Here is a 13,887-nt window from a genome sequence, read left to right as displayed (position 1 = left end):
ACAGCCTGGTTAGAGTTTGAAACTTTTGACCACTCACTTTGCAAGGGTGAACATAATTCACACATGAACGATGTTTTAACTTTGTCACTTGAACTTGACTCTTGAAGCTTTAACACTGTTGCTGGTACGTGTATGTGAGCTCTCTGGGGAATCAGTCAGGTCATTAGTCATAAAGAATTTGAGGTTTCATCCACTGAGCAAGTCTTTCAGTACTTTTAATGCCAGTTGAGAATTACAACTTCCATTTAAAAATTACACTTTTCATAAATACACTGACTTTAGCTTTAAGTATCTTACATGCCACTGTATTGTATTTTAAATACAATGTAAACATCTCCAAATGCTGGCCATCTCATCTTTACCTGTGCAGTTTTTGGACGCTTGGTAGAGGGGCAGGGATGTGAGAAGGAAAAAAAGAATAGATGGATGAAAGAAAAATGCACTCCAAAGTACTTTGGCTGATGTTCCTGAGTTAGCCCTAGTACTTGTGCTGGTACCAAGGTCCTTAGTGCTCATTTTGGAGAGGGATCTTGTTCCAGCAGAACACGCGTGTTCTTGACACGCTGCGCACAGGGCATTTGACATTGGAAGGGGCAGAAGCCACACATTCCTGAGGAAAATCCACTGTGGTTCCTTTGGACACTAATATTAGAGGGGGCTGTACATCTGCTATTTTAGCAGTAGTGTTATTTGAGCTGAGGGAGAATTACTCATCTCCTTTCACAGAACAGGAGTTGCACCCAGAAGTTAGTTCAGAAGTGAAAGTTGATCCAGCTGGCAGCTCAAACTATGACACATTTTGGAAAATGTATCTCTGGTGGAACAGTTAAAAGCTGCATGTTGCATACATCTCCCCATTAAAACAAGGGTATGTTAGCCAAATGAGTAACCTTCACTGTGTAAGAAGCTGAGAAAAACCTTCCTCTGCTTTCCCAGAGTCCGTAAGAATTTTCTTGGAGTCTGGCTGTTCAGTTACAGCTAGCTCCTTTTGGAAACAGTTTGAGTGAGTAAATAGCTGAATCCACAGCATGGAATAGCACAGGTTTCTGATTTAAATAAATTAATACTAAGAATGGGCTAATTCTTTGGCCTAAACCTCGGCTTAGATCAAGGTTCTTTTGGGAAAGGATGGCCTGAGCCAACACTAGACATGCCTGTTGCAAAAGTGTTCAAGCCAACTTCACTTAGCTCCTTGTCCTAACTTGGGTCTGAATTACACAGACCTGCAGCAATAGAGTTGGTGCGTAAACATCCCTTACAACTGGACAATAACAGGACCATGGAGGTACAGTTCAAAAAACAGCACAAAAAAAGACACAATCTTGGACTTAATCCCTTGTAAACAGAAGAAAAACAAATTGAAAGAACCGTCCCCCTTAAACCATCAATGATCAAGTTGCCAATAATTCAAACCTGGAGTTACTTGCAATGTCCGTGTCTGCGACTGGAGGCTGCAGCAGCATCCCATGGGCTGGCATTTCAACAGCTCTGGCACTGCACTCCACACGCTGACATGCCACCTCTTCCTGGTGTTAACCCACAGCTCTGCCCAGGCTGCACTTTCCAGAGTCTCTCCTCTCTCTGGGGTCACACGGCCCCATTTTCTTGTCTGGGTTTTTGTACGGATGCCCGGGAGGTGTTGAGTGATGGGGCCAATGTGCAGAGGAACCCAGCCAGCAGGGTGAGGCCCAAGCCCCCCCAGGCACAGAACATGGACCAGCCATAGCCATGACTGATGTCCTCTGGCAGCCCATAGACGTAGCGAGGATAGCGGGATAACTCAAAATTGATCCCAGCTACGCATGTGCAGAGTGAGATGATGCAGCAAGTACCTGCAGGAGAAAAGCAAGAGGGTTCTACACTGCCCTCAGACAGGTTAATTATGCTCTGTTTTTTTCCCTCAGTATTTTCAAAGTCATGAATTTTAAAAATCAAGAATTACCCTTGGGTTTTTTTCTGCAGTCCTACCAGCCACTCTCCTTATAAGGCAGAGGAAAAAAAAAGAAGGGAAAATATGTAGGACTACAGGATACCTTGCTTCACAAATAACCAGTACTTCCTTAGCACCTTTCATTGCAATTTTGAACTCGGTCATAGTTCATCATCCTTTGATTCTCCTGAGACTATTTCCAGTGTCTAATGTCATCAGGTTCCAGACAGTACTTGGGAAGTTTCTCCTATGAAAGGTAATTAGCTCACTGAATACCAGGGCTGCATAGTGCAGCACTTTTTGGTTTCTACTAGGAACACCCACACTTCTGCCAGCTGTACCCTAGGCCTACAAAGCATGCCCAGATTTTTGTAATCTGCTACACATTCACTGAGCACCTATATAGAGGATAAAAAAGCCTAAGAAGACACAAAGCGCTCTAATATGTTTAATATACACTAGTACACTAGACTCCAGGTCTATCCTGCCATTTTCAGGTTGAAAAATCAAAGTTCAGAAAAACCTTTGGCCATACAGAATGTCTGCTCCCACCCAGGACAAACAGATGTAACACCTCTGGCAGGCACTGAGCTCACATCCTTATCACTGGGCCAAATGTCCTCCCAGGCTTGGCTGGTTTGGACTTCATCATTACATGAAGACCTAAGCATCTCTGAGTATCAGAAAGGTGCTCCACATTAACTTATGTTTGTTTGTTATGATTCCTAGGGAAAGCTGGGCTGAGCTGTCTGACAGGAGACACTGGCTGCACACTTGGAGCAAGCCAGAGGACTGTGCTCACTGTGCACATGGTCCCCATGGCTACACACCAGCTCTCTAGAGCAGAAGGCTCATACACACACATTAGGGTCTACTGAGAAACATGCAGTACCCACACAAGCACAGGTCCTGCCCAGTGGTGGAAGTAGTAACTGCACTGTGCTGGCAGCTTGCTGCACTAAGTAACTGCTTCATGTAATTGTTGTGGGCTGACGTTACTTTTGTTTGCACAAGGCAGCAATACTGAATGTGGTGACTTGAGGAAGCGAAAGGCTCTCACCTCCCATTAGGAAGAGCAGCCCAGCCACGTACTGCATGAGCTCCTGCTGTTTGCAGCAGCCCAGCACACCAATGATCCACCCAAACAGGATGATGGAGACTGCCATGCCAATGAAGCCAGCTGTCATCCTGCGCAGATCTGAAAGAAAAGGAGAAAAGCAAGACAAAAGACATGAAGATGGCAGTACCTAGAGACAACAGCCAACGCAGAGGCCAGATGTGGATTTACTGGTTCTAAAGTTTATACTTCAACCATGGACTGCTCCTCCCATAGCTTCTTTGAGGTAGATAGTTTGCCCATTACACTGAAACTAAAGGAATCCATCTAAAATGGCTCCATTGTGCTGGCCACTGTGCAACTGGAGAGCATTTCTGTTCTGATCCAAAGTACCAGCCAAATACTCCCCAGCATGGGACAGAAGGGGTACATCACAAACTCATGTTAGTACAGCAAGGGCTTTTTTTTCTTTTTTTTTTTTTTCATTTTTGGTGTGGCGTCTTTCTTTGGGATAGAGTTTGTTGGGGGAGAAAATTTTCTGCTGAAAATAGAAACAAAAAAACCAAGAGGGGATACCAGAGAGGAATAAAGGATTAGTGCATGGAAGGCACATAGTGTGAACTGAAAAGAGGAATAGTGGGAGGACAGAAGCAGACAGCATATCAATACAGTATTATGAGAACAACTCCAGTAACAAGCTCTAAAAAAAAGCCTGGATACCAGTGTCATGAACAGCACTTTGCTATCCATAGTAAAATTGCTGTTCTTGTCTCCTCCTAGTTCAGTCTCCAGTTGAACTAGGATTTCCTTGGTGCTGACTCTCACATGACAGGGTCTATCTTGAATTATGTGAGCAATAGAACAAAACCAGAGAGAATCAGGAGCAGAAAAAAACTGATTAAATCATTCTCAGTCGCAGGCTACAGGTCAGTTATCTGTGTGGGAAGGACTTGGGCATGAGGCAGCTTGTGGGCCAGGTGCTGGTGCAAAGACAAACTGAGATGTTCCCTAAAAGAACTAGTCACCAGGGGGTTGCATCAGGTCACTGGTGTGCACACAGAAAACTGCTACAGATCTATACAGTGATGCAGCACCTTTGCTGTAAGTCAGCTAGGAACTGTCTGTGCCCAGATCCAGAATACGACAACACCTTGCAATTCACTACACACATCTGTATTCCTGAATTCCCAGCTTTAAGTCCCTCCAAATCCCATGTCCCCTTCCAATCATATAGTTGGCTACTTGCATTTCCTCACTAATCAATCTGTATCTATGCTTAGAGCCCAGTGCCATGCTTAGATGAGGTGATCCCCAGCTCTCAGCTGGCATTGCATTAGGCATTTAGTGATCCAAACATTCCTGAGCCCTGCTCTGGGCTACTTACGGAGCGCGTGCCACTCATCCTGCCGGATGGTGTTGGTGATGTTGATGGGTAAATTGCGAGGCAGAGAGCTGGAGGTGTAGTGGTACTTCACAGCAGTGCAGCGCTGAATAACTCCTGTAAAGAGACATCAGTGTGAAACAGCATGAAACCCCTCTGGCCTTGCACTTGCTGCTGGCTTGGCTAGCCCAGCAGAGCTTGCACAGGGGAAGCCTTCACCCAGTAACAGGGCAAATGTAGCCAAAAAAGAGCTGTTTACTTCAAAGGCTTTGGGATCAGGAGGGGAGAGAACCTACAAAGAAACACCAGCAAAGCAGGAGCCAGATGCTCTCTCCAAGAAGCAACAGCTGAAGTTAAACAGTAATGACAGTCAGGAAAAACATCTCTAAAAGCTTTCTAGAGGAACTGCTATGATCTTTTTTGGGATGTCTAAGGAGACAAGAATGTGGCCAAGCACCAACACGACCGCTTCATCTCTAAGAAGACAGAATTGTAACACTTTGAAAATTTTGAATGAGTGCTAGAAAGTGAACTGCATAGGAGAACCTTTTGAATTCACTCCAATAGTCATTGGCTCTTTGCTTTACTTTCAATGAACAGTAGTATCCAGGTAGAATACTATGTTTCCATTATAGCTTAAAGAAAAGTGTACCCCAGATGTAAATGTGAACTTACAAGCATGCTCTTCTTGAAATGGATTTTTAATTTAGAAATTGAGGGAGAATAAACATGGATGGTGGAGTAGAAGAGAGCAACCAGAAAGGTAAAAGAGCTAAATAGTAGAAAAAGTTGCTCTTAAACACTGGCTACAGGGCCATTACTGCTATTTGAATGTTGGAGCAGAAGAACCATTCAAAAACAATCAACTGGCCAGTGAGCTAATTAAGCTGGTAAACAATCACTAGCAGGGAGCTGCAGATTCAGTGATCAGCTTTGCAAAAGACACTAGAAAACCCAGCAGAAGAACTGAGCTTTCTGTGGCTCCCACAGCAATGAGAAGCTTGATTTTGTTCTCTAACAATGTTCACTGGGACTGTACTGACCTGGTTTCTGCAAGGACGTGCAAAGAGGAAGCCCCCAGTTCACAAGTTCAGAAGCTGCATATGAGAGGCCCAGGCAATTCCAGCCATCAGGCCAGGGAGGGAAAGGTGTTCTGAATTTCCTCCCATTTCAAGTGGGCTTCAATTCTCAGCTGTGCTTCCCACCACCCCTTCCCTTGCTGTGGCTCCCTGCTGCTTCCCCAGCACCACAGAGCACTTCCAGCTGCACACAATACATAGAGGTGCTGCCCTTCACCTGCAGCCAGTGGCCCTCTCCTGCTGAGCAGTGCTCCCTCCTCGCACTTACCTCAGAACAAAGCTGTGGAGCCACATGAGCCAATGATCAGCAAGACAATCCAGTGTCAGAGGGTGCCAGTTCATTTGCAAAGGCTGCAGACATCTGGGTTAAGAACTTAGGCCATGTACAACACATCACAGTATCTAATCAAATTTCACCTGTGACTGCTGACTGAACTCAATTTCAATGTGGACATGATTTGCATGTGTTGTTGAGAAATATGTATATAGAACAAACGAGTGACATCAGATTTCAGATTATAATGCACTGCATTCATTAAAAGTATGATTTATGCACTTACATTTCCTGATCATAAAAGTAGTACATATGAAGCAGCATTTTAAAGAAGAGCAAGGATTACTATTTTTATAGCTCATTAAAGAAAAAGCAAAGACTAGAGACACACATCCCTTATGATCAAAGCTATGTACTTCTCAGCTAAGATGTCACTAAGAAAAATATTTGCCCTTTATTATTCCAAGAGTTTAACATGCAAACTAAAACTAAAATCTCTCCACCTTCCCATACAAAACTGGTTATTTAGAAATTTTTGGCTAGCAATTAATTCTGCCTCTGGTTTAAAAACTGTATTCCTAATCCTTTCTTCCTTCTTCCCCAGAATTCAAAGTGCTAATTTTATATCATTAGCACAAACAATTATATTAAAAAAAAGCTCAGGAGTGCACAGATTTCAGGGCTTTTGCTCAGTGCTGACCTCTAATCCATAAACTTGGTAACAGCCATTGATTACACCAGCACAAGTCATTTTCCCAACAAGATTCCATTTTCCAAAGAGCACAGGCTGGACCCACTCTAATGTGAGACACTATAGGCAAAACAAGGGAGGCCTCGCTCTGCAGATCTTCTAGAAAAGTTGAAATAGGCAGGCAAGAGAGTCAGGGACCTGAAGAAGCAGTGAGTGTGATCTCAGCTGAATACCTAAGCCACTTACTCCCAGGAAATTTTAACACGCACTCAGGCAACCTTCAGAACCTTGATTTTGCATTTGCCATCACTAGGCTGTGTTTCCCATTTTTTGAGTGAATCTCTAGGTCTTACTTGCAGAGATGCCATGCACTCAGATATGGCCAGGTACTCCACAGGACTGTATTTAAAGTCATATAACACCTTGTTGTCCAAGTACTCAAGAAAAAAAAGTAAAAATCAAAATCAGGTCTGCAGTTCCAAAGTTATTGTTAAGTAAAAGGTGTTTTAAAGGTACTCCATTAAATCCTTGGACCTGAGCCTTACATACCTGAAATCGCAGTCTATAAAATAGGGAAAGAATCCTGCCCTCCATTTCAGAAACCTGCTAGCAAAGTGATTTCCTTTTTGTTTACAACACACTCAGATAAGCACCATAAGAAAGCTTGCCAAAATTAAAACTTTTGCCTTCAGGCAAGGGCTTGAATAGAACAGAGTCGTGTGGTGAACAACAAGTGTGTGTTGTCTGTTTTGGCACACGAGTACCTTGGGAATACAGGACAGAAGGAGGCAGGTGCCTCCTTCTCCAGGTCATTAGCTAACCATAAAGCACACATCCAAGAAAACGGTTAGATGGACAGCCTGATGCCAGCGTTTCTAAGGGCTTTAACAGAACACTGTGAGAGTCACACCGCATGTACAATTTTCTTGATTAAAAAATAAACATAAACGGCATCCAGCAGTGTCACACTGACACTTTCATGGCCCAGCTACATTCCTGTGCCTTCTCACAGCCAACATTGTTTCTAACACCTTGTCCTCAACAAGTTTTTTTTTACCCCTCAGGACTGTAACTGCAGACAGGTTCCCCTTGGAACTCACACAGCCCTTGGAAGAGTACATGTGAGTGTCTCTGGACGAGTCCTTTCTCCTAATTGAAGATGAAGGATGGGAAAGGTCAGAGGATACTTGCTAGACTAGCCAGATACCCAGGCAGAGCACAGGCCCCTTGTTCCTAAACTACCAGAAACATGGAAACACCAATCCTGCTGTGATACATTCAGTCTGTAATCCTGGGCTTAGCACACCCTCATTTTCAGTTTTTTTGTCTCCAACTTCAAGACATGCGGGTTTTCTTTATACAATGTGCCACAGATTTATGAAGAAATGGAGGGGTTCATTTTCAATTCTGCTACGTGGCCCAGTATCAGAGCAGTTCGACTCTCACACAGCTGGGAGAGACGCTCTCCTGCCCATGAGCAGCCATGGCCAGTTAACAACTAAATACCATGCGAGGCCTGGCCCTCCCCTCCTTCATGCCCCAGGACCAATTGGCCATTGAAGCTTCCCGCCATTTTCCTCCCATTTCTGCCCAGGACTGTAAGGAGCACCACAGCCAAGCATTCACTCTGTCCACAGTGTCACCCAAGGGCCACCAGATCAAATGAATCAACCTTCCTTTAAAATACCACGAGAGCTCTTACAGATCACACTGACAGAACATACTTACCAAGGGCAATGACCAAACAGATCAAGTTTATTAAACATACCACTATCATAGATCCTCTACAGACCTCACAGGCAATCCTGTAACTCTTCCCACTTACCATCAGCCAGAAAGAATGGGAAGTACAGACACCATGACTGAGCAGTTTTCTCTCAAGGACCTCACTGTGGCCCCAAACTGTTGTGTTCCTCTGCTTAAGCATCCAGTGGTTCTCCTCACTTTCTCAGCTACGCTGTGGTATCAAGAAGTCTTTGCAGTATATATGAGATGTATCAGTCCCACCCCAGAGACTTTTCAGAGCAAGCCTGAAAAGCAATAAAATCCCTGGTTTACCAACAGTGCTGAACCTTTTATTTTTTAATTCCTTCAGTTTAGAGATGTTAAAGTGCATGTTGTTCAATGAGCCCAAGTCATCCAAAGCAGCCTGTTAGAATGGATCTTTCCCAATTCATCATCTTCTACTGTCACCATTTTGTAAGCAACACTATTTTACTCTACTAATAGGTAGAGAAGACCCCCTAAACAAGATATAATGAATCCCTGCAGGACCTTACTACTTAAGAACAGTCCATGCAGATGTTTTTTGTTGTAGCATCAGTTTTTGAATGTGGAATCCACATAGCACAGGCTCTACAAGATGACATGTAGTGCTCATGTTCTTACACTCAGAGAACCTCCCATATGTGCACAGAGATCCTCTCAGTTTTCCCACCAAATGGTTCAGTTCTTTGCTTTCTATCTCTTACTTCTTGCTAATCTCCATTTTCCCCATGTGGTTTTTACATAATTCTTTCTTTTGCCTTTTAATTGTATTTTTTTAAATGAAACTGTATTTTTTCACACTTCCAGAATAGTAATTTTGCATTTTAAGAAAAATCTCAAATATCATTCCCATCTTACATTTAAACGTTTCCCACCTCTCAGTTTTGCACTACATTTTCTGACTAGTTTTTTCCTTTTAAATATATGAAGTGAATATATTTTGCTTTTTAAAATATCCTAGGTATATAAATGGATGCCTGTACATGCATCATTACCTACAATGTTCAAGTATGCAAGTTTCCATGAAAGTGCTTTGTATTAATAGCAGTACATAAATACAGGACTAGAAAATCATGGAATTATCTATATGGGTAAGTGTATTTATGGACTTGAGTCATTTATTCAGAATTCATGAGAGATGCAGAAAGGAAAGAAATCTTATTCCAGAGAGACTAGAAAAAAAATGGAGACTATAAACCCAAACCAAAATTACCACAGAACTGTGAGAAAAAGTAAAATTTACTCTTCTGTCACTAAAAGACCATAAAAATACCTAGATTAAGGAATACTAGGAATAAAGAAAGGCATTACACATCACCAAAGAGCTAGCTGAAAACTTAATGTAAACTGAGGAGGACGCAAGACTTACAACAGTGCACAGGAGCAATCTTCAGGTCACACCAGGGGAAAAAATACCTGATTTGAATTTTCAGAAGCACCAGACATAGTCTCATGCTTCAGAGAACAGCTCAGATGCAGCCACACCTGACCATCAGTCGGAAAAGGCTGCTTAATCACAGTTGTCAGAGAAAAGACAGACACAGTGGGAACAAGGAGAGGCTGCTGGTAAAGCAGGTCAGGAGAAGGGATAAGAGAGTCACAGCTATTTAAAGATCTGATTCTACAATAACTATTATTAATAATTTCTCTCTATAAGATGACACACAAATCTTTACAGTAGCAACTGCAGACCTAATAGACAAAGAATATAAGGGGGGCAATGCTTTTTGTAGGGAAAGGCAATGTCTTTTATTAGAACAGTTGGGGGGAAAAAAGGAAATAAAGTAGACAGAAAACATTTCGTATTTAGAGTCCTAGTTTTACCCATCATACACTGAGAAAGACCATTCAACACCCTGTAATGGCCTGCATGTAGAATGCAGACTCTAGACTCTCTATGTGACTTGTGGTGGTGTTGGGAAAATACCTCAGAAACAGAAGTATTAAGGACCAAACTAGTATTCTTCCCACCTGTTCCCCCATCTTAGCTAATCTCAGTGGGAGCTGAAAGCATTTCTCTTGATGTAAAGCAAAAAAAAATAGATGAATATTTTACATGACAGCCACAATTAATAGAAAGAAATTAATGAGTTCCCTTTTAGTGGAAGAAGTTCAGCATGGAAATAAAAATGAAATTACATAAAATGGATCCTAGGAGAATAAAGAGAGAAAGAAGCTAAGCACACAGCACTAGAGTTTTGAGAAGTAAGAGTCACTGCTGTGCATTGGAAAGAAGGGACAAAGACGAGCTGAGATTCACAGTGCCAGTCTATCCAGCCTCTGCTGTGCAGGACTGGCGTCACAGTTGGAAGCCAAGCTGAAGAACTGCTCTTGCTTTCTTAAGATAGCATTTCCATTTTGTGCCTCAATGGAAGCACTTTTCCCAACTCCTACTCTCTCTGTGCTAATATGTACCTGCTGGAACACTAAGTCCTGTTATTTATCATTAACCATACATAACCCATTGACTTCATGGGTCAGCCCACTATGTTATTTGTGCCATCAAATGCAGGACTTTTATTTATACCTCATGGCCTGCTTGGCTTTGTACCATGTGCCACAACAGTAAAAGATCCATAGCTTTCTCTCCTTTCGCCCTGGGGGCCTTGAGTGACATCTGCCACCATGAAAGCCTGGAAATCTACTGCAGCAATGAGAACTCCCTCATGCTAGAACGGGAACAACAGGTCCCTTTCACCTTGCTGCAAAAATCACAGTGTTATAAACAACACTGTACGTTTCTTAGCACTCAATTAGAAGAAAGTGTCGGGGTTAGGAGGACGCCCACCGAGAGTCAGGCCCTGCACTGGGCCCCCGAAGGGGCTCTCTGAGGACGTGGTCCCACCCAGCACTGCAGCATTTCCAGCAGAGAGAGAGGCGCACAGGACCCCGGGATGGGGTCAGGGTCGCGCTCGCCGCTTCCCGCACGCCAGGGATACCGTGAGCCACGGGTCCGCCGGGCTCCATCCGCGCCCGCCCGCCGGCCCGGTCTCGCCCCGGCAGCGCCTGCCGCCGCCCCGCCCGCAGCCCCAGCGCGGCCGCGGCGGCACCCCGCTCAGCACCACGGACAGCGGCGGGGCCGCCACCGCCCCCCGCCCCCGCACCTTTCCGGATGAGCTCCTCGCTGTCCGGCTCGTAGCCCGCGCGGTGGCAGCGCCTCCAGAGCCCCGAGACGGTGGAGTTGAAGCGGCGGCCGCAGTGCGAGTCCAGCGCGGCGGAAGCGGCGGCGGCGGCCGGGGCGGGGGCCGGGGGGCGCCCGGGCAGGAGCGCCCGCGGGGGTCGGGCGCGGAGCGGCAGGTGCGAGCTGGGCGCCGACATGGAGCCGGGCGGGTCGCTGCGCTTGTGGCCGAAGCCGCGGCAGCGCTCGCGGTGCCGCCGCGCGTCTGTCTCGTACCAGGAGTCGGTGCCGATGGCCACGGCCAGGAGGGCGAGGGCGGCGGCGGCCAGAAGCAGCCCGGTACCGCTCAGCGCCTGAGCCGCGGCCGCCATCTTACCGCGCCGGGGGCGGCAGGGGCGGGCGCTTCCCTGCAGCCCGGCTGGGGCCGCCGCCCGCGGCACCGCCCCCGGAAGGGACGGAGCCCGCGGCCCCTGCGCCGCGGCGGGCTCGGTCCCGTGCCGCGCCAGCCCCTGGACAGGGCTTCACGGGAGTCCCGGAGCCCACCCCCGCCGCGGTGTCCGGCTCCTGCTCCGCGGACCGAGGGCCCCTCGGCGGAGCCCGTGTCCAAGGCGGTGCGGGGGTGGCCGCGGGCACCTGCCGGGTGATGGGTGACCGGAGGAAGGGGTGAACGGACTCTCCGAGCCTTTCCGCGGCCTCCTCTGGCCTGGAAGTCGCCCGTCCCGCTGGCTTGCCCAGGGCAGAAGGGCAGAGACCAGCTCTGCTCAGGCCACGGGAGCCAGCAGTTTTTCAAATGTACACGAAATGCAAACACCACCTGCAGCATCATTTGTTGGCTTTTGGATTTTGACTTCTCCTCCACCCTTCATTGTAAGTTAATGGAAAATATGGCCTGAAAAATGTCCATCTATTTTATGCAATGAGAAACAGATTAAATCCAAGCCATTAGTTAAATGCAGAATTTATAGGGGCACAAAATCTTTTCTGATCCTGTTTGTTGTATAGGACTTGTTCCTCCAGCTGCAGCACTATCAGTCAGTCCCCAAAGCCAGTTGTTAGGGCATCATCTCATCAATTCTGGCCTCCATATAAAATGATCTAGTGATAATGCTATGCCTAAACTACTAATTTAATGTCCAATTTTCAAATCCTTAGCTTTGGGGTTTTTTTTTTACAAGTAGTTTTAATTGGTTCCCAGGAGCAAATGCTCAACTGTAGGAGATTCTGATCCTTTCCCCCCACCACCACCTCCCCCTTGTCACTTCTTGGTCTCTTGGCCACACTGAGCACAACCTAAACACCCTTCCCAGCACTCCTCCCAGCAACACTGCCCAGAACAAAGTACTGCTTATCTCCCCTGAGCACTCTGCCTGGTGGAAACACGCAGCAGCCACAACTAAAGCTTGTTCTAACCACATTTCTGCATGATCCTCTTCCGCAGTTTGCACTGGACAGATGGGATTACCATCCATGCAGCTGCACACTGGTGCCTTCAAGGCAGACAAATTGAAAGGGCTGCTGTCAAAAGAATTTTCTTACACATACCAGCTAAATTAAGTCTTCCACAGCAAGAATGAAAAATAATTTTCAAATACAATCACTGCTCTAGCTAACATGGAAAAATCCTTCAATTGTAATAGCTCTTTCCCAGAAAGATCCAAATACTCACATTTCCTAAGTCTGCAATCCTATTATGTCACCCTACTCTCCATGTGAGCTCCTCAGGCTAGTTTCAGAAGACAGGGGCTTCAGCAACCATCATCTTAGAAAGTTCCCACAAATTAAACTCTTAATTGTTCTCCTTTCTGTGCTACTGCAATTGTGTCAGAGCCATTCTTCCCACAGCCTGTGAAACAGATAGCTGATTAATTGATGATAATTTTGATTACTTTTGAGAAGGAAAAAGGGATGAGGGAGAAAAGCTCATAGCACAGTCCTAAGGGCAGGAGTACCAGCACAGCCCAAGAGTGCAGTGTGGTAAATCCATGGACAGAGATTCCAAAATGTAGATTACCGGCAAAATCCACAGACTGTGACATCATGCCCTTGATCACTTACCTACTTTCATCTTTTTCCAGCTCTTGGGTTATGGTTTTCCTTCTTTCTACAGAAGACTTTGGGTAAGAAGAGATATAAATGCATCATTTATAGCTGAAAATCTTCCAAATGAAGGGTAGGATAAGACATTTTCTGAACCCATGTTTTTGAAGGGTAAAGAATTTCCTTTTAGTCCTTTCAGGGCAAGTGGAACACACAACCTTTCATGATGGCACCTTTGTCATATGGATGTGACATGGCAGGTATCCAGCTTAGTGTGAACTGAAACCAGACAGGCCTTGAGGCTTTTTGATTTTAAAAAATAACCTATTACAGTCAAGTATGATTACAAAACTCTCTGAACAGTCAAGTTACCATGCAAGCTCCCCCCTGAAAGAGGAGAAATTTATTTGGTGATGCTTTTCAGAGAACCCAGAGCAGCAGTTCAAGAATTATAATTCTACCACACTGCTCCTGGACAACAGTTCCATGGCAGCAGAAGGAAGAAATTGGAATAGAACTTTTTCTTTCAACTGTGAAAGTCTGGGGAAAGTCT

General features: G+C 45.4%; 1 protein-coding gene across 1 annotated transcript; it reads right to left on the bottom strand.

Moving 5' to 3' along the window:
• Positions 1-198: 198 nt before the first annotated feature.
• LOC128808699 (transmembrane protein 178B-like) lies at positions 199-11,738 on the bottom strand. Its single transcript, XM_053980130.1, has 4 exons — positions 11,284-11,738; positions 4,372-4,485; positions 2,991-3,128; positions 199-1,832 (listed from the first exon to the last, which is right to left on the bottom strand). The coding sequence occupies exons 1-4, from the start codon at positions 11,666-11,668 to the stop codon at positions 1,588-1,590; spliced, it is 882 nt and encodes a 293-aa protein (XP_053836105.1). The 5' UTR covers positions 11,669-11,738; the 3' UTR covers positions 199-1,587.
• Between the last annotated feature and the right edge of the window lie 2,149 nt (positions 11,739-13,887).

This window comes from Vidua macroura, chromosome 6 (assembly GCF_024509145.1).
Source record: "Vidua macroura isolate BioBank_ID:100142 chromosome 6, ASM2450914v1, whole genome shotgun sequence".
NCBI classification, from domain to species: Eukaryota; Metazoa; Chordata; class Aves; order Passeriformes; family Viduidae; genus Vidua; species Vidua macroura.
This window is presented reverse-complemented; position numbering and strand designations above follow the sequence as displayed.